The sequence below is a fragment of the Mytilus galloprovincialis genome, chromosome 6 (assembly GCF_965363235.1).
Source record: "Mytilus galloprovincialis chromosome 6, xbMytGall1.hap1.1, whole genome shotgun sequence".
NCBI lineage: Eukaryota > Metazoa > Mollusca > Bivalvia > Mytilida > Mytilidae > Mytilus > Mytilus galloprovincialis.
Genome location: NC_134843.1, coordinates 88,479,009 through 88,501,594, shown reverse-complemented (window position 1 = coordinate 88,501,594; position 22,586 = coordinate 88,479,009). Strand labels below are relative to the sequence as shown.

At 33.4% G+C, this 22,586-nt stretch overlaps 1 protein-coding gene across 1 annotated transcript; it reads right to left on the bottom strand.

Annotated features, from left to right (window-relative positions):
• Positions 1 to 3,494: 3,494 nt before the first annotated feature.
• LOC143080619 (protein arginine N-methyltransferase 7-like) lies at positions 3,495 to 22,563 on the bottom strand. Its single transcript, XM_076256543.1, has 14 exons — positions 22,361 to 22,563; positions 21,577 to 21,613; positions 20,589 to 20,738; positions 19,567 to 19,675; positions 18,207 to 18,319; positions 17,406 to 17,638; positions 16,423 to 16,606; positions 13,829 to 13,959; positions 11,427 to 11,556; positions 10,094 to 10,177; positions 6,853 to 6,990; positions 6,093 to 6,329; positions 4,207 to 4,370; positions 3,495 to 3,793 (listed from the first exon to the last, which is right to left on the bottom strand). Exons 1-14 carry the CDS (start codon positions 22,519 to 22,521, stop codon positions 3,517 to 3,519), a joined length of 2,148 nt encoding a protein of 715 aa, XP_076112658.1. The 5' UTR covers positions 22,522 to 22,563; the 3' UTR covers positions 3,495 to 3,516.
• Between the last annotated feature and the right edge of the window lie 23 nt (positions 22,564 to 22,586).

The window sequence follows — 22,586 nt, the reverse complement described above, 5'->3', positions numbered from 1 at the left end:
CATTGTGTTTATTTTTCTCTACATTTGACTTAATATCCCTTACCAATAATAATATAAAAAAGAAGATGTGGTATGATTGCCAATGAGACAACTCTTCACAAGAGACAAATTGACATAAAACTATAGGATACTGTATGACCTTTACCAATGAGCAAAGCACATACTGCATAGTCTGCTATAAAAGGCCCTGAAATCACAAATATTAAACAAGAAAACAAGAGAACTAACAGCCTAATTAATGTACAAAAAATGAAAAACAAATATGTAACAAAGCAACAAACAACAACCACTGAATTACAGGCTCCAGACTTTGGACAGACACATACATATAGAATGTGGTGAGGTTAAACATGTTAGTGGGATCATTACAGGCTCCAGACTTGGGACAGACACATACATATAGAATGTGGTGAGGTTAAACATGTTAGATCATATTTAATAGACTGATTGATTGTTTGAATGTTGCTTACTTAACAGTCAGTGGCAATTATTTCATGCATACACAGGACAAGAAAAAATACTATTATACAATACATAGGTTCTCCAAAGTGGGACATATTGGATAGATTTATCAAAGCAGAAATTTTCACATTGCAACAGGCTGCCTTCTGATCACCCACAAATAGTTGTTAGAAGAGTTGAGAACGTGGCATGTTTTACTGGAGGTTTGGATAAAATATGTCTCTTTTCTAACCAGACTTGACTGCAAACCTCATACATCATACAGTCAAATGGACATCTAACTTTGGCAAGGGTTAATGTAAGTTGACCATATTTCTTTACCAGCCACCCTTGGGATGTTATGAGATATATGTATTAACTTTTCAAACTTTAATGTTACCTAACCCAAAACTGTAACCTGTTTCAAGACGCATGGACTATGGACATATATTACGGATGGAAACCCAGACTGAAAACAGAATGCACCTCTGATATTGTATGTGTTGCAAAAAGCCTTGATACTATCAATTATTGAAATGATGACACTACTTTAGGATCCTTCATACATGCATCTGAAATCAAACCATTAAATGTGAAATAGGCCTTTTTAGGGCCCTTTATAGCTTGCAGTGGTAGACTAGGCTGTGTGTTGAAGACCGTACCTTGACCTATAATGGTTTACTTTTACAAATTGTAACTTGGATGAGAGTTGTCTCATTGGCACTCATACCACATCTTCTTATATCTATTTATGAGTTATGGTACATTTTTTCACCACATTTCTTCTGACAGATGATTTTCAAGGTTTTATCCTATCAGTACACATATAATCAAACATCTTTTAACATACCAGATGGGACAAAGTTATAATTGATAATAAACTGCAACATATCAAAAGTGCACCTAAAAATCGGCAAATTCGATGGATCATTAAAAATTGTTAAAACTATTTTAATAAGCTGGCATCAATCCTGACAAAAGCCATACTTATGAGAAAACAAGATAAAACTCATAATTATTTGTTGAATGGAGAAAAAAGTTATATCATGTATAAAGAATGTGACCCTTTGTGAAAAAATTAAAAGACAGTTGTTGTGAACCTGACAATGCACAACTTCATAACATTAACTCAACTGTAAGAAAATAAAGGTGATAAGTACCTACATGTAATCAAAGAGAGCTTTTTATACTGAAGGAAAAGATCGACAGTTGTTTCAAAGATGTCAGTATGTTTCTCTCAAAATAAAAATTCCAAATGTATAACTCATAGTAAAAAAGCAGCTCAATGTAATGATTCTTTATAAATGGAGCACCTGACTATCCTGTAATGGTAGCCAAACTACATTTATATATTCCAGCACTAGTTTTATGTAGATTGGGTTGAACAATGAGGTATGTATGGTGCATTAGAGGTTGCACTTTGTAAATACAGCTGTTTCTCAAACCACCCCTCTTTTGGGGAGATCTTGAATAATCATAGAAAATTAATTTTGTTTACATACTGGTTCCCAGTTATGCTCTCTGTGTTCCATCTCACAGAGACATAACTTGGGAATGTTACCAGTTAATAAACATGTGCATATTGTTTACATTGAAATCTGTGGTAACCTTTCATTCGAGGTAGGAGTAGTTAAGAAAATTAGTGTTGGTTTAAACTCTGAGAAGTTCAGGGCATATAAACGTTGAAAATATGCCGCACAGCCCTATATTTTGACCTCTGAAAAAAATTGTAGTGCATATGAACTTTCAATTCTAGGATAAGATTTTTTTCAAAACTTCATAGTAAAAGGGGTAGTTTTAGCCGTAAAAGGAGTTCCTATGGGAAATTGCATTGTCAATATTTTCAGAAATGCAACCTATAGAGAAATGTAAACAGATTCTTAATTGCAAAATTAATGTAATTATTTTATAATCTCAGCCTTTGTTCCATATGACCTATACAACCAACGCAACTTTAGCTAGTTGTTGGTTACTACTACTTTGGAGGGTTTTAATGACTCCAATAAGATGTCACAGATGGACGATTTAAGACTTTATGGGCCTTTGGTAAATATTTTTGGTTTTGATATAAAGAGAAAGGTTTGTTGATGTCATTTAGTTTTGGTGACATAAACTCTCAAAAAGATATATTCAGAGCCATGTCAATCAGTCGTAGTCCAAGTTGATGGATACAAGTAGGTGATGACAATAATAAGAGCCAGAGCAGTCAGGTAAGTCTATCTACAAAATCACAGATACAGGGTCTTTGGACTCTTTGGACACAGAAACAGGAAACTAGTAAAGGCAATAAAATGAATGCAGACACAGACCATCAAAACTACCAAACAGTAAACCTTATATATTGCATTGAGTTGAAATGTTTTATAGACATAGTAACACCTACAGATAATTAGAAAACATTGCATGGTAGACTGATAATTGAGAGCTGACCTGGCACTTCCATTCAGCTGTCATAAGACTGAGACATGACTGATAGTAAGCAGCAACAGGTACAGGACAAACAAGAATGTGTCCGAAGTACACGGATGCCCCACTCGCACTATCCTTTTCCATGTTCCATGGACCGTGAAATTGGGTAATAATCTAATTTGGCATTAAAATTAGAAAGATCATATCATAAGCAACAAGTGTACTAAGTTTCAAGTTGATTGGACTTCAGCTTCATCAAAAACTACCTTGACCAAAAACTTTAACCTGAAACTCCCACTTTCATTTTCTATGTTCAGTGGACCGTGAAATTGGGGTCAAAAGTCTAATTTGGCTTAAAAATGAGAAAGATCATCTCATAAGCAACAAGTGTACTAAGTTTCAAGTTGATTGGACTTCAGCTTCATCAAAAACTACCTTGATCAAAAACATTAACCTTGACGGACGAACGGAACCACAGACGGACGGACGGACGAACGGAGCCACAGACCAGAAAACATAATGCTCCTCTACTATTGTAGGTGGGGCATAAAAAAAGTTATATATTGTGGGGGGGGGTGTCTAGCAATCTTTTTATGGTTAATTTTTGGCGTCTTCAAGCTCCTGCAGTGAAGAAATAATACATATTTATAAAATTACTAAGTTATTTTATTGACAATATTTGGTAGAAAATGCAAATGCAAAATCATCACTTTTAAAAGGTTCAAATTTTGTTTCAATTTTGATAACACATTGTCTACTAAGCTTTAAATCTTCTGCAGAAATTTGTACTGGTTTTTTCAGTAAGTGTACACCTTGTCTAGTATAATAATCCCATTCTATTTTCTGGTTGATCACAGTTATGTCCCTTGGTCCGGTAGTTATAACATTTCCATCTCCAAAATCAAAATCAGCCCATAACACAACACCATTACAATTACCATGGCTACAAAATATTTAAAATATTTAAATGAAATACTTTTTTTTTATTATAGGACAACTTTATTTAGTCCAATGTACAGTATGTGCATTAACATAGACACATGTGCTGGCATATGAGCTCTTGGAAGAGCTTGTTAATCAATAGTCCTATCAGCTCTTAATAGCAAATATGATTTGTGTTATTTAAGGAATTGAGGTTTAAAGCAAAAATTTGATCAGCTTTATAAAATTTATCCATATCTTTCCTAGAAAATGGAAAATAAGAGCTTGATGTGTCTTTTGTGAAATATATCTTAAATTTGTAAGCAACAAAATCATGGATTATTTAGACAAAAACATTCAAAATTAATTTGTATGTCCTTTTACCAAATGTGAACAGTATCTGTATATTTGATAGGTAGTATTTTCTGAACTAACCTTTTAATGTTGAGTTCTGTGTTGGTTATACAAGGTAATGATTTCTTGGTTACAAAATCTGTATAATCAAATGTATAGACCTTCTGTATATCACTTCTGGCTTGACAAGGATATTCCCATAATGGATGTGGCTCTACTATCTCATCTGCTATATCAGACGATGCCTGGAAAAAAAAAACATCATTGCAATAAAATTGAGAATGGGAATGGGGAATAAGTCAAAGTGACAACAACCCAAACAAAGAGCAGATATATAACAGTTTACTTTCTTTATGTTTTTCCTGAAGATGTCAACTCTATGTTAAAGGGGTCTATAATTCAGTATGACAGCTTTAGACATGCTAATTTTTAACCTTTTTTGATTGGACAAAATCAATAATTGACCTATTCTTCAGCCAGTTTTTTAACATGTAATTTCATCCCCCTACTATTAAAATTTTATGCATTAAATGAAAAGAAATAAATTTGGGAGGTGTGTAAAAAAAAATTGTTATTATACATTGTCCAGCACTAGGGACTATATTTGTAGACACGGAAATCAAATGATGCTAACTGTGTCCTTCGACCAGGTAGTTACAGTATCATATCTGTTACATTGAAATTTTTGAAAAACTAAGGATTTTCTTATTCCAGGCATAGATTACCTTAGCCGTATTTGGCACAACTTTTTGGAATTTTGAATCCTCAATGCTCTTCAACTTTGTACTTGTTTGGCTTTATAAATATTTTGATATGAGCGTCACTGATGAGTCTTATGTACACGAAACGCGCGTCTGGCGTACTAAATTATAATCCTGGTACCTTTGATAACTATTTACACCACTGGGTCGATGCCACTGCTGGTGGACGTTTCGTCCCCGAGGGTATCACCAGCCCAGTAGTCAACACTTCGGTGTTGACATGAATATCAATAATGTGGTCATTTTTTATAAATTTCCTGTTTTCCAAACATTGAAATTTTTGAAAAACTAAGGATTTTCTTATTCCAGGCATAGATTACCTTAGCCGTATTTGGCACAACTTTTTGGAATTTTGGATCCTCAATGCTCTTCAACTTTGTACTTGTTTGGCTTTATAAATATTTTGATATGAGCGTCACTGATGAGTCTTATGTAGACGAAACGCGCGTCTGGCGTACTAAATTATAATCCTGGTACCTTTGATAACTATTTACACCACTGGGTCAATGCCACTGCTGGTGGACGTTTCGTCCCCGAGGGTATCACCAGCCCAGTAGTCAACACTTCGGTGTTGACATGAATATCAATAATGTGGTCATTTTTTATAAATTTCCTGTTTTCCAAACATTGAAATTTTTGAAAAACTAAGGATTTTCTTATTCCAGGCATAGATTACCTTAGCCGTATTTGGCACAACTTTTTGGAATTTTGGATCCTCAATGCTCTTCAACTTTGTACTTGTTTGGCTTTATAAATATTTTGATATGAGCGTCACTGATGAGTCTTATGTACACGAAACGCGCGTCTGGCGTACTAAATTATAATCCTGGTACCTTTGATAACTATTTACACCACTGGGTTGATGCCACTGCTGGTGGACGTTTCGTCCCCGAGGGTATCACCAGCCCAGTAGTCAACACTTCGGTGTTGACATGAATATCAATAATGTGGTCATTTTTTATAAATTTCCTGTTTTCCAAACATTGAAATTTTTGAAAAACTAAGGATTTTCTTATTCCAGGCATAGATTACCTTAGCCGTATTTGGCACAACTTTTTGGAATTTTGGATCCTCAATGCTCTTCAACTTTGTACTTGTTTGGCTTTATAAATATTTTGATATGAGCGTCACTGATGAGTCTTATGTAGACGAAACGCGCGTCTGGCGTACTAAATTATAATCCTGGTACCTTTGATAACTAATTACCTCAATTAATTTGTCAAAAATATCCAAATCAAAGCCTTCACAGTTTCCAATAGGAGCTTTTATCTTCCACAGATCTATAAAGTCTACAGCTACAGCATGTATAGTCATTCTACATGGTAAAACTATTGTCTCAGGATGTAAAATTGTGGATAAACATTTCACAGAATGCCAGAATTGTATATGATGCCATGGCAACATTGATGTTTGGAAATATGGTTCTCCAACAACTAAGTCAACCTGAAATATTTCAACAGTAGAAATTCTATTTTGAGTTTTATTTGAGAAGGTCTTTTGAGTATCATCAAGATAACAGATGGACATATCTGTTGATTTGCAATGCCTCATATGCAACCAAGAAAAAATACAAAAAAAACCTGTCATATCTATATGGATCAAAATCAATGTATGAACCTTAAAATTTTAAACAAATGTCAAACTGTACTAAAAGCAAGTCATCTTGAAATGATATTGGCTTTTTATAGATGACTATGCAGTATGGGCTTTGCTCATTGTTGAAGGCCATACAGTGACCTATAGTTGCTAATTTCTGTGTCGTTTGGTCTCTTGTGGAGAGTTGTCTCATTGGCAATCATACCACATGTTCTTTTTTATAATACAACTGCATTCAAATGTCATTGACCTTCCATTAGTGATAACCCTTGGTTGACCAAATCAGACTAAAACATATAAACTAAGCAGACATTTTATATTCAATAGACCATGTAACTTGTGTATATTTGTTACTAGAATATTACTCCACCTTGTTTCCATCAAGATCATCAATGGTAACATTCTCTGTATGTTTCTCTATCACCTTGATCTTTCCACTAAGATTGTTTTCTTCTAGGAATCTATCAACAATTCTTTTACACAATGGATTAGATTCTATAGTATAAACCTGAAATGAAATTCAGCTAGCTTTATAGGCAAAAAAACATGTATTTTTCTAATTGGAAATTTTCAGTAACAGATGCTTACAAAAGTATGACATAAAATTAACAGCTGCACCAAGAGCACTTGATATGTCTGTCCTGTTCAAAAGGAATGTTAATTTCTACAATTCAAACAGTTGTGTAAAGTTTTCAGAAAATTGATTCAAACATAATGGAATTTATGAGACTGTCTTACAAGTGAGAAGTTTAGCTAGCTATAAAAGGTTTAATCTGACATTTCTGCATAAGAAATTCCTGTATGAAGTCAGGAATATAACAGTTTTATCAATTTGTTTGATGTGTTTGAGCTTTTAATTTTGCCATTTGATTAGAGACTTTCTGTTTTGAATTTTTAGTGAGACAGCTGATATCTATTCGTTTGATGTGTTTGAGTTTTTGATTTCGCCATTTGATGAAGGACTTTCAGTTTAGATATTTTAGGCTTTAACAAACTAGAGGCTCTAAAGAGCCTGTGTCGCTCACCTTGGTCTATGTGAATATTAAACAAAGGACACAGATGGATTCATAACAAAATTGTGTTTTGGTGATGGTGATGTGTTTGCAGATCTTACTTTACTTAACATTCTTGCTGCTTACAATTATCTCTATCTATAATGAACTTGGCCCAGTAGTTTCAGAGGAAAATGTTAGTGAAAATCTACAAATTTTATGAAAATTGATAAAAATTGACTATGAAGGACAATAACTCCTTAGAGGTCAATTGACCATTTTGGTCATGTTGACTTATTTTTAGGTCTTACTTTGCTATACATTATTGCTGTTTACAGTTTATCTCTATCTGTAATAATATTCAAGATAATAACAAACAAGAATGTGTCCTCAGTACACGAATGCCCCACTCGCACTATCATTTTCTATGTTCAGTGGACCGTGAAATTGGGGTAAAATCTCTAATTTGGCATTAAAATTAGAAATATCATATCATAGGGAACATGTGTACCAAGTTTGAAGTCGATTGGACTTCAACTTCATCAAAAACTACCTCGACCAAAAACTTTAACCTGAAGCGGGACAGACGGACGAACGGACGAACGGACGAACGAACGGACGGACGGACGAACGGACGCACAGACCAGAAAACATAATGCCCCTCTACTATCGTAGGTGGGGCATAAAAATAGCAAAATTTCCTTAAAATTACCAATTCACAATGATTCAGGGGAGCAACCTAACAATCGGTTATCTGATTCTTCTTAAAATTCCAGGGCAGATAGATGTTGACCTGATCAACAATTTCACTTCCTGTCAGATTTGCTCTAAATGCTTTGGTTTTTGAGTTATAAGCCAAAAACTGCATTTGACCCCTATGTTCTATTTTTAGCTATATCGGCCATCTTGGTTGGTTGGCCGAGTTACCGGACACATTTTTTAAACTAGATACCCCAATGATGGTTGTGGCCAAGATTGGTTTAATTTGGCCCAGTAGTTTCAGAGGAGAAGATTTTTCCAAAAGATTACTATAATTAACAAAAAATGGTTAAAAATTGACTATAAAAGAGCAATAACTCCTAAAGGGATCAACTGACCATTTTGGTCATGTTGACTTATTTGTAAATCTTACTTTGCTGAACATTATTGCTGTTTACACGTTACAGTTTATCTCTATCTATAATAATATTCAAGATAATTACCAAAAACAGCAAAATTTCCTTAAAATTACCAATTCAGGGGCAGCAACCTAACAACGGGTTGTCCGATTCATCTGAAAATTTCAGGGCAGATAGATCTTGACCTGATAAACAATTTTACCCCCATGTCAGATTTGCTCTAAATGCTTTGGTTTTTGAGTTATAAGCCAAAAACTGCTTTAACCCCTATGTTCTATTTTTAGCCATGGCGGCTTTCTTGGTTGGTTGGCCGGGTCACTGGACACATTTTTTAAACTAGATACCCCAATGATGATTGTGGCCAAGTTTGGTTAAATTTGGCCCAGTAGTTTCAGAGGAGAAGATTTTTGTAAAAGTTAACGACGACAGACGACGGACGCCAAGTGATGAGAAAAGCTCACTTGGCCATTTGGGCCAGGTGAGCTAAAAACAGGTAATCAAACCCAACAAAACTTTTGATTTAAAGGTAATCATTCAAGCATACTGGGATAGTGTGACATGTGCAAAATTGCCTTTAACAAGAATGTGTCCAAAGTACACAGATGCCCCACTTGCACTATCATTTTCCATGTTCAATGGACCCTGAAATTGGGTAAAAAATCTAATTTGGCATTAAAATATTAAGATCATACCATAGGGATCATGTGTACTAAGTTTCAAGTTGATTGGACTTCAACTTCATCAAAAACTACCTTGACCAAAAACTTTAACCTGAAACTCGCACTTTCATTTTCTATGTTCAGTGGACCCAAATTTGGATCAAAAGTCTAATTTGACTTTAAAATTAGAAAGATCATATCATAAGCAACAAGTGTACTACGTTTGAAGTTGATTGGACTTCAGCTTCATCAATAACTACCTTGACCAAAATCTTTAACCTGAAACGGGTCAGACAGAAGAACGGACACATGGACGGACACACAGACCAGAAAACATAATGCCCCTCTACTATCGTAGGTGGGGTATAAAAATCATATAGTGACAGTTTCATAACTCTGAAAATTATCATAATCCAACAGGATCTTTTTTCACCAATTCCAATACCATATACATTGTACAAGCTTCATTAGGTTTGATTATAGCAGAATGCATTGAGTGTGTAAGTAAAGGTAACATCTTTTGGTTAGCTTGCTTGCTAGCTGAACCATGAAGTGATTATTAGGTTTCGTAAACTACGCTCCTTTAAGAGTAGACTAGTACGACAGATAACCAATTTATCTATCTTTCTGTAGGGCTAGACTAGGGAGGGTAGTATACATAACCTTATAATGACTTCATGGTTCTGCTATCAAGTAAGCTTACCAAAAATTCAACCTTTGTCTACACACTCAATGAGTTCTGCTGTACTACAAAGCATTATCTAGTCTCTCTATCACAATGACATGTTATCATGATAAATAAGTAGAATTCTTTCAATTTCAATGATGTACTTGTTTATTACCTGTTTAGCACCAAGTCTAGTGGCTATCAGGGGTAGAAGGCTTCCATCACTTATACATAGACATACTGTATCATCTTTAATATTCTAAAATAAAAAAAAAAAAATTATTTATTACATGATTGGTTGCAGTAAATTTACAGGGAAATGAAATATGGACAATGAATGTTAGCCTGTGACTTCATACAACAACAGGTTGCATCAAACATATTCAGAATTGTTTGAAAAAGATAAAGTTCCTTACATTTTGAACTTTATTCAAACCTAAACGTCAATGTATCAAAAAGAATAACTGATAAAAAAATCAATATATTGAAAAATATTCGCTTCATTACTAAAAAACACTGATTGTTAACTTATGTGAATTAATGTATTGTTTGGTCACTCCATAAATATTTTTTTCTATATTTGAATTCTGAGAATACTTATACATGTACTATAATCAAAAGTGTTAATTTGTGTCCTTCTTTCCTAGGTATTTTAATGCCACCTTATAAGTAATATTAAGTCTTTTTAATACTTTTTTATTTGACCCTGTGCTAAGTCAGGAATCTGTTGTCAATGGTTGAAGTGTTTCTTGTTTTTTATATATATAAGACCGTTAGTTTTCCTGTTTTCCTGGAGGTTTTTTTGTAGAAATAGCTTGCTGTTTGGTGTTAGCCAAGGCTTGGTGTTCTATAACCATATTTTGACCTATAATGGTTTACTTTTTACAAACTGTGACTTGGATGGAGAGTTAGCTCATTGTCACTCCTACCACATCTTTTATCTTTTTACTTAATTAACACATCTTGAAATAAACATGCAAATGATTTTTGGGAACTGTCATTCAAATGATGACAATCATTAGTAAAGTTGTATTCACTTTTATACAAATACAAAAATATTTTAGTTTATCATAATAAAGAATTTATTCTTTTTTACAATGGGAGATAACTCAAACAATTTAAGATTTTTATATTAATTTATTGTTGGTGTTTTTTTTGTACAAGTCTTTTATTTATACATTTTATCATTTACCGTATAAATATAATTCTCTGACTTTGAGCAGCCCTTTTTTTTGATTTTTCAATGTATTTAAGATTTTGCTGGTTTTTTGTATTCAAGTTGGTTTTTTGTTGTTTTTTTTATAATGATTCCTACTTATAAATCAGAAAACATTTTTTATCATATTTTAGTTTATATACTTGTGTTTCTTTTTTGGTTTATCATTCATAAACCATTATGTTTGCAGTTGGAATCATATTGGATTATATTAGGTTAATGTCTTACATGCATAATAGTCTTGAATTAAGGATCATTATATATATAGTGACTAAAACACTGTTACGTTTACCTTTCTCAACACATCAATAATCATTTGTTTTCTATCTGGGTCATTTATCATTCCAAATCTAGTTCTACTTGTGGCTGTGTGTATACCACACAAACAATCTAGTCCACTACTGATCTTAGTATTTCCATTACTGAAAAGTTAAAAATATTCAAATATGATATCAACAAAACGCTTCATTTATACAAATCAATTTATACATGTATTGTTTCAGCAATCCTAGCAACTGCAGAAGAGTTAATAACTTAATCTTTAATGTAGTGTGACTTTTCAATTCATCTTGTTTTATTAAAATGTCTTTACTGTGGATTCATTTATTTAAGTGGATACCAATTTTCAAAGATTGAAGAAAACTTACTTGGTTTTGCCAAATCTGCATACAAGCCTATAGAAAATTTGTGATTCGTTGAATATTCAAATTTGTGGTTCACTTTTCACATAGAAAAGTATTTAGATTTTTCCTGCTTATCATTTTTTCAAAGAATTGAAGGTAAGGTATATACAAAAGTATTGAGATCTACACTTTCTTCTTATATCTTAAATGAATAGTTCATAGGTAAGGTATTTACAAAAGTATTGAGACCTACACTTTCTTCTTATACTTTAAATGAATAGTTCATAGGTAAGGTATATACAAAAGTATTGAGATCTACACTTTCTTCTTATACTTTAAATGAATAGTTCATAGGTAAGGTATATACAAAAGTATTGAGATCTACACTTTCTTATACTTTAACTGAATAGTTCATAGGTAAGGTATATACAAAAGTATTGCGATCTACACTTTCTTCTTATACTTTAAATGAATAGTTCATAGGTAAGGTATATACAAAAGTATTGAGACCTACACTTTCTTCTTATACTTTAACTGAATAGTTCATAGGTAAGGTATATACAAAAGTATTGAGATCTACACTTTCTTCTTATACTTTAACTGAATAGTTCATAGGTAAGGTATATACAAAAGTATTGAGACCTACACTTTCTTCTTATACTTTAAATGAATAGTTCATAGGTAAGGTATATACAAAAGTATTGAGATCTACACTTTCTTCTTATACTTTAAATGAATAGTTCATAGGTAAGGTATATACAAAAGTATTGAGATCTACACTTTCTTCTTTTACTTTAAATGAATAGTTCATAGGTAAGGTATATACAAAAGTATTGAGATCTACACTTTCTTCTTATACTTTAACTGAATAGTTCATAGGTAAGGTATATACAAAATTCTTATACTTTAAATGAATAGTTCATAGGTAAGGTATATACAAAAGTATTGAGATCTACACTTTCTTCTTATACTTTAACTGAATAGTTCATAGGTAAGGTATATACAAAAGTATTGAGACCTACACTTTCTTCTTATACTTTAACTGAATAGTTCATAGGTAAGGTATATACAAAAGTATTGAGATCTACACTTTCTTCTTATACTTTAACTGAATAGTTCATAGGTAAGGTATATACAAAATTCTTATACTTTAAATGAATAGTTCATAGGTAAGGTATATACAAAAGTATTGAGACCTACACTTTCTTCTTATACTTTAACTGAATAGTTCATAGGTAAGGTATATACAAAAGTATTGAGATCTACACTTTCTTCTTATATTTTAAATGAATAGTTCATAGGTAAGGTATATACAAAAGTATTGAGATCTACACTTTCTTCTTATACTTTAACTGAATAGTTCATAGGTAAGGTATATACAAAAGTATTGAGACCTACACTTTCTTCTTATACTTTAACTGAATAGTTCATAGGTAAGGTATATACAAAAGTATTGAGATCTACACTTTCTTCTTATACTTTAACTGAATAGTTCATAGGTAAGGTATATACAAAAGTATTGAGACCTACACTTTCTTCTTATACTTTAAATGAATAGTTCATAGGTAAGGTATATACAAAAGTATTGAGACCTACACTTTCTTCTTATACTTTAACTGAATAGTTCATAGGTAAGGTATATACAAAAGTATTGAGATCTACACTTTCTTCTTATACTTTAAATGAATAGTTCATAGGTAAGGTATATACAAAAGTATTGAGATCTACACTTTCTTATACTTTAACTGAATAGTTCATAGGTAAGGTATGTACAAAAGTATTGAGATCTACACTTTCTTCTTATACTTTAAATGAATAGTTTAAAGTAGAAAGGTATCCGAGCCATAAGACCTTCATTATGGCCAAGCATTGTTAATGGCTTGTTAAATCAACTGACATAGCCATTCAATGCTATAGAGGATATTATAATACAATGAATATGCTTTTGATTATTCACAGATTTAATTCATACGGAGCAATCAGTGAATGACCTTGAATATACTCAACACATATTAAATCTAAAAAGTTTTTGCATATGAAATATAAACAAGCAAAAGGTGTTAAATCTTACCAGTTTTCTTTTGCTACATCAAACCATAAATTGAATTCACTATGGTAACTGATGACCTTCACCTTATCACCTTTCTGTACTGGTAAAATGTTGCTGGGATAATACACTGCCTGCATCCAGTGATCTCTCCACTTTAAATATACAAAGACATAATTTTATATGCTGTCATCATAATTTTGTTCTTTATTCCTTTTTAATTCCTTCCCAAGATTTAAAAGTGTACAATAACAGCTTAACATCTTTCAATGCAAAATATGTTCGTAGTAAGGTTATTATATCATTGATGGCAGGTTAATTCCAACTTCACACTTTACCTGTAATTCTTTAGGATTAGATGAACCCAGTCAGGTGCACGACTAAGGTAAATTCTAGCTTCCCTCTTTACCTGTAATTCCTTAGGATTAGATGAACCCAGTCAGGTGCACAACTAAGGTAAATTCTAGCTTCCCTCTTTACCTGTAATTCCTTAGGATTAGGATGTCCCCAGTCAGGTGCACAACTAAGGTAAATTCTAGCTTCCCTCTTTACCTGTAATTCTTTAGGATTAGATGAACCCAGTCAGGTGCACGACTAAGGTAAATTCTAGCTTCCCTCTTTACCTGTAATTCCTTAGGTTTAGATGAACCCAGTCAGGTGCACAACTAAGGTAAATTCTAGCTTCCCTCTTTACCTGTAATTCTTTAGGATTAGATGAACCCAGTCAGGTGCACAACTAAGGTAAATTCTAGCTTCCCTCTTTACCTGTAATTCCTTAGGATTAGGATGTCCCCAGTCAGGTGCACAACTAAGGTAAATTCTAGCTTCCCTCTTTACCTGTAATTCTTTAGGATTAGATGAACCCATCCAGGTGCACAACTAAGGTAAATTCTAGCTTCCCTCTTTACCTGTAATTCCTTAGGATTAGGATGTCCCCAGTCAGGTGCACAACTAAGGTAAATTCTAGCTTCCCTCTTTACCTGTAATTCTTTAGGATTAGATGAACCCAGTCAGGTGCACGACTAAGGTAAATTCTAGCTTCCCTCTTTACCTGTAATTCCTTAGGATTAGATGAACCCAGTCAGGTGCACAACTTAGGTAAATTCTAGCTTCCCTCTTTACCTGTAATTCCTTAGGTTTAGATGAACCCAGTCAGGTGCACGACTAAGGTAAATTCTAGCTTCCCTCTTTACCTGTAATTCTTTAGGATTAGATGAACCCAGTCAGGTGCACGACTAAGGTAAATTCTAGCTTCCCTCTTTACCTGTAATTCCTTAGGTTTAGATGAACCCAGTCAGGTGCACAACTAAGGTAAATTCTAGCTTCCCTCTTTACCTGTAATTCTTTAGGATTAGATGAACCCAGTCAGGTGCACAACTAAGGTAAATTCTAGCTTCCCTCTTTACCTGTAATTCCTTAGGATTAGGATGTCCCCAGTCAGGTGCACAACTAAGGTAAATTCTAGCTTCCCTCTTTACCTGTAATTCTTTAGGATTAGATGAACCCATCCAGGTGCACAACTAAGGTAAATTCTAGTTTCCCTCTTTACCTGTAATTCCTTAGGATTAGATGAACCCATCCAGGTGCACAACTAAGGTAAATTCTAGCTTCCCTCTTTACCTGTAATTCCTTAGGATTAGGATGTCCCCAGTCAGGTGCACAACTAAAGTAAATTCTAGCTTCCCTCTTTACCTGTAATTCTTTAGGATTAGATGTCCCCAGTCAGGTGCACAACTTAGGTAAATTCTAGCTTCCCTCTTTACCTGTAATTCTTTAGGATTAGATGAACCCAGTCAGGTGCACAACTAAGGTAAATTCTAGCTTCCCTCTTTACCTGTAATTCCTTAGGTTTAGATGAACCCAGTCAGGTGCACAACTTAGGTAAATTCTAGCTTCCCTCTTTACCTGTAATTCTTTAGAATTAGATGAACCCAGTCAGGTGCACAACTAAGGTAAATTCTAGCTTCCCTCTTTACCTGTAATTCCTTAGGCTTAAGATGTCCCCAGTCAGGTGCACAACTAAGGTAAATTCTAGCTTCCCTCTTACCTGTAATTCCTTAGGATTAGGATGTCCCCAGTCAGGTGCACAACTAAGGTAAATTCTAGCTTCCCTCTTTACCTGTAATTCTTTAGGATTAGATGAACCCATCCAGGTGCACAACTAAGGTAAATTCTAGCTTCCCTCTTTACCTGTAATTCCTTAGGATTAGGATGTCCCCAGTCAGGTGCACAACTAAAGTAAATTCTAGCTTCCCTCTTTACCTGTAATTCTTTAGGATTAGATGTCCCCAGTCAGGTGCACAACTTAGGTAAATTCTAGCTTCCCTCTTTACCTGTAATTCTTTAGGATTAGATGAACCCAGTCAGGTGCACAACTAAGGTAAATTCTAGCTTCCCTCTTTACCTGTAATTCCTTAGGTTTAGATGAACCCAGTCAGGTGCACAACTTAGGTAAATTCTAGCTTCCCTCTTTACCTGTAATTCTTTAGGATTAGATGAACCCAGTCAGGTGCACAACTAAGGTAAATTCTAGCTTCCCTCTTTACCTGTAATTCCTTAGGATTAGGATGTCCCCAGTCAGGTGCACAACTAAGGTAAATTCTAGCTTCCCTCTTTACCTGTAATTCCTTAGGATTAGGATGTCCCCAGTCAGGTGCACAACTAAGGTCAATTTCCCCATTTGTGTCCATCTGTAAATCCCACCACATTAAAAAGCCATTCACCTGACCATTTGATAAAGCTTCAAAAAAGACTTCTGACTGTCTGTCACTAACTAGAGGTATTTTGCCATTGAAGTCAAATCTACAAATGTAAAGACAATTTGTAATTCATGCACACATTTTTTAATAACTGCATTGTACTTGGAAAAAAACCTTTTGTACTGGATAAAAACTTTCAGTTTATGATTTAATTGGTAGTTGATATACTGCATATATAACAATATCCTCGAATAAATCAATTCAATTTCCAATTGTTTTAGTTACCTGTATTATAACTACATCCATAGAACTATTATCGTATCAATGATTTTATTTTTTCTTATTTCAAATAAGTATTATAACTCTCTATATCAATAAATTTAAATGTATTACAAATTACTTACATGTACTTTACCTGTATTGACATTTATTGTGGAAATGTGCATCTGGTGCAGAAAAATTGGTTCATTATTTATATAACTTGCTGTGCAATAATTAGATATAAGAATATGTGGTATGAGTGCCAATCAGACAACTCTCCATCCAAGTCACAATTTGTAAAATTAAACCATTATAGGTCAAAGTACGGCCTACAGGAAACCTAGGCAAGTACTGAACACCAAGCTATAAAGTGCCCCAAAAATGACTAGTATAAAACCATTTAATCAGGAAAACCAACAGTCTAATTTATATAAACACGAGAAACAATGAACCACATCAACAAACAACAACAATGAATGTCATGTTTCTAAATAATGGTCATTTGAATACTTATACTTATACATTATTTAGTCTCTGATGGGGAGTTGTCTCATTGGTAATCATACCATATCATTATTTATAAATTGTGAAGTTCATAAAAACAAAATTAATGAAAATAGAAAATGTAACATTCTGTTTACCTAAATACTTTCAAAGGCTGAGAAAGACAAGTAAATTTATCTCTTGGAAGCTCCTGAAGTTGTAAGTCATGTAATGCAATAGCTCCACTACAACTGGTTGTATCTGAAGGGGGTCTGACATCATCACATCCTTGTATTTTGATTGGCTGTATGTCTTTCCATCGACTGATGAACTCTGATGAGACAACTTGTACATACATGTTGGATGATGATGGAACTACTATACAATTTTCCTGAAATATTTAGCAAAATACGTAATTTGGTAATAAAGCAGAAACTTATCTATGCAACAGTTTAGTCCTCTTAGGTGACATTTTTTTGTCTATTTCCATCTTTTGCTTGAAGCGTTCACTTTTGAGGAACTCTTTATATCACTCAGTAATTTTTGAAATATTTAAGATTACCCAACAAGTTAGATTTTCATGTAGGTTTTGTATCAACCTTACATTCTATCATAATTTAACAAGAATATTGTACAATATGTCCTGCTCACACTATCCTATGTCCATGTTCAGTGTACACCAGATGTTAAGTAAAAAACACCTAATCAATCATTCCATGTTCAGTGAGCCATGAAATCGAGGTCAAAATCCCTCTTTGTAATAAATAAAAAATTGGTTATGTACATTACAGTAACCTTTATGGTGTTACTAACCATTTTAGTTGAATCCCATTACATATCATACCAATGAGTGCATGCTACACCCATACTTAGCATATTGAAATTAATGCAAGAATGAAATGGGATCCTTATTTTCTTAACAATCTACACAGCAACAAATCAATATAAGCAGCCATTACCTCTAGTAATTCTTTGTGTGCATGAGTATATGTTCCGTAGGCACCTTCTCCAATTAGTTCTGTGTCAAACACTTCTGTTACCAAGATGTTAGCACGTTGTGACATATCTCCATCTATAAAATTGTTGTATATTGAAATAACAGTGATTTCATATGTTCTCACAAGGTGCATCAATTGGGTTTTATTTACTCTTACATAAAATACAACAAACTTTAACAGTATTGCATCAGCTTGTAGAATATGCCTGGGGATACCCATGCTGGCATTGTTTTTTTAGTATCTAAGGATAAGAAATGCAAAGACAAGATATTGAAATTTTCAAAAGGTTTTTGTCAATCCATTCTGATTTCTATCATGTAGAAATCCTGATAACTCAAAGATCCCCAACCATGAAACCACAATGTAAGATTTCCAACCGTAAAAAACATAAGACATCTTACAATCATACCATATACTAACTTTAGTTAGTCTATTGATCATAGTATCTGAGACACATGCATAACATCAAAACTGACATTAACCAATGAACCATGAAAATGAGGTTAATTATAGATGACACCTATCTGATAGACATGCACACCTTACAGTCAATCCTAGTTGACCTACTGGTTAAAATATTTGATTAACTGACAAAAAAACATGAAATCTAAATGTTGATCAATGAATTATAAAATGAGATCATGGTCATATGAGGACTAGACAGACTATTACTTCTAGTATCTGGAAAAAATCTGACAGAGGTGTAAAAGAGGGATGAAAGATACCAAAGGGACAGTCAAACTCATAAATCTAAAACAAACTGACAACGCCATGGCTAAAAATGAAAAAGACAAACAGAAAAACAATAGAACACATGACACAACATAGAAAACTAAAGAATAAACAACACGAACCCCACCAAAAACTAGGGGTGATCTCAGGTGCTCCGGAAGGGTAAATGTTGCAAGGATCCTGTATATCATGATATGTGAGTACATTTTGTATTTCACATGACAAAAAGCGTGTTTTTAAGCAGTTGATGAATCATGCAAATGAGATAAAGGACAATGGACATACAAAAGACAAACTTTATAACATACAAGGCACCTGCATGCAAGGTATGAGGCATCCAGGGCATCTACCTTCTGAAATATAAAGTTTTATATAAATTATTTTCTCCGTCACTTAACCGTAATTCCTATGATTGACATGCTATGATTTTAGTCACAGGTGAGACTAACTACATCTTCAATTTGGACTCTTAAAATGCAATTCTTTCATTTTTAGTTAGAAATTCTGACATAAATATTGATTGAGAGGGGTCACCAAGCTGTGAATGAGAATCTGCTTCATAATCATAACTTATGAGTAAACTTTCTACCTGGACCAACTGAAACACCGGTGGAACGTTTTGGTATCAATTTGATTTTGTTTCCATAACCATTTTGTTGTATTATTTTCCTAGCACAATCAGCCATAGGTTTAAATGCCTGAAAATAACAGAAGATAAAATGAATACTGGTATGTAAATAATATATACAGACATCCATTACTGAGTGTTTTACAACAACTGATCTGACTATATCACATATCAGTTCTATTTATTTTTAATATCTATATACTAAGGTATGCAAATGCTAAATGATGTCATCAACAATTTTTTCAATCCTTCATTGTTAACAAATCATTTGATGTATATATTTTTTAATCCATGCTATTTTTAGCAAGTTTAAGGTCTTTGATATTTGTAGATAGTTGTTTTGCATATCTTTTATGCAGAAATGTTTAGTCTTTTATTAAGCATATTTAAAATGCTCTCTGGTTTATATGATGTTGTGTCCTTTAAACAGTATATGACCTATCTTTGCTAGCCAAGGGTTACAAAAAAGTCCTGTTCTTTTCCCTTTTTGAACTTCGACGGCATCATTTGGTGATTTGATGGTTACAAATAAAGTTTACTGGCAAAGAGTTAGTAAATGGGTATTTCCAAACCTCAAAAATACAATATTGTTATCTCCATTATAATGAAACGAACAGAGAACAACGTCCAATCATACATTTAAAATTTGTCATACATCGTCTGCGCTTGCCCAAACATTTCCATAACATTAATTGTGAATTGTTGCCATGAAAGTTGATGACATTATCTAAGCCAAATGTTTGGTTATGTGTTACATTTTTGTTTTTCGTTCTTTTTTTGTACATAAATAAGGCCATTAGTTTTCTCGTTTGAATTGTTTTACATGTCATTTCTGGGCCTTTTATAGCTGACTATGCGGTATGGGCTTTGCTTATTGTTGAAGGCCGTACGGTGACCTATAGTTATTAATTTCTGTGTCATTTTGGTCTTTGTGGAGAGTTGTCTCATTGGCAATCATATCACATCTTCTTTTTTTATATTACCTCACAAGCTGTGACTGTATCTGCTCCTAAGGAAGCTGCCATCATTGACAAAAGTCCAGTACCAGTACCAATGTCAAGGACATGTACTTTTTCACCTTTATCACGTTTCAACTGAATAGCCTTTCCCAAAGCTAAGAAATATTTTTTGTTCTGAAAATAAGACATGTCAAATTTACTACATTGTTTTCAAACTAGTAGATTTTACTGATTTTTAATGTGTTTCACTTGTAATCAACTACATGTAATTTTTGAGATTATTATAATTTGATAATAGTGAGGATGAGTAAGGAACTTATTATTTTTCCTTAATGAACCAATACATCTGCATCAGACCTATTCATCTACCTGGAATAAAACTCAAATGTTTATTTAAAATGTTTATTTGTTTCAAAATGGTATCATTATATTACACTTGTCTAATGAGATAAAGTAACAAAATGTGCCCTTTCTTCTGTAGGCAGGGCATACAATGTTTTATTACATTTCATTGACAAAAAGGGTTTAAAATAAGCATTTAAAAAAATAATAGGTATATAAGGTATAGATTTTTTGTATGCATTGTGTATTGTACATTATGTACGACAATATTGTAAAACCTACTACAAAGAACACATATCCTCAAATTATGATGTCTCTGTGTGGCAATTTCACTTCTTTGAAAAAATGTATACTTAAAATCTTATTGAAGAGATAGGGTACCATGGCTCAAGTAGGATATAACATTTAAATTGCTGCATATGTTTGCACCTGTCCTTGGTCAGGAATCTGATTTACAGGTAAATGTCAAGTAGATATCCCATGTACAGGTAAATGTCAAGTACGGGGTAGATATCCAATGTACAGGTAAATGTCAAGTAGATATCCAATGAACAGGTCAGGTATATATCTAGATTTCCCATGTACAGGTAAGGTGGAGAAGATATCCAATGTTTAGGTTAATATCTACTTGAAGATGTTAAGTAGATAACAAGAATGAGATGACACTTACCCGTTCTGTATCATGTAGCATATCTGCATATGCTGACCTGTAAAAGTAAAAGAACATGTAAACAAAAAGTGAAAAAAATGTTAAACATGTTTAAACCCAAATTTGATAATTTGACATACAAATGTATAACATGTAAATGAGATACACCAATAACATGAATAAAGGAACATTGTATATGTAAAATTCAGTTTTTTTACAATATTTATTTAAAAGATTTTAGAGCTGAGCATCTTTTTTGCATTTATCATACCGTTACTTTGATGATCACCTATTATTACTTGCCTTATTACTATACGTTAAATTGTGAATTACACTTTAATTGAAGTATAATCCACCAATAATGAATATTCCTGTTCTGTTTTACCAGTGGCGGATACAGAACTTTTCATAAGGGGGGGCCGGCTGACTGACCTAAAAAGGGGGGGGGGGGCTCAGTCATGCTTCAATGATTCTCTATATAATCAACCAATTTTTCTCACAAAAGGGGGAGGGGCCGGCCCACCCACCCCTGGATCTGCCTGTGTATATGGATTAAAAGGGGGTGGGGGGCTTTTAGTATTTTGGTATTAAACTGTAAAGGCACTTGTTTATCTTTATTAAACCTGATACACATTTGTAAATCTAATGGCTCTATTATCATGCACAATAATGAAAAAGCCTTACAGGTGGTGCTTCAAATATCATCGTAATAGCACTGTACGTCTGTGAGTTAGACCGAATCCTTCTGTCCCTATAATGCATATATTTCCTAATTTGCATTTGCTTTTTATTGAAAATATCTTACCTTGCTATTTCTTGATGATAGTCATAATTTTCATCTTGCATCACCCAGGATGACTTCCCGCTAATATGATTGATACTGGAGACAAAACTGCTCATGTTTAAATGTGATTCAAATCTATAATGACATATAAAACGAGAAAATGAAAAGGTAAACAACTTCATGTGGGGGAGAAGTGGGGGCTGACATATTGAACTATCTAAAACCCGGAGTACGTCCCAGAGAGCGG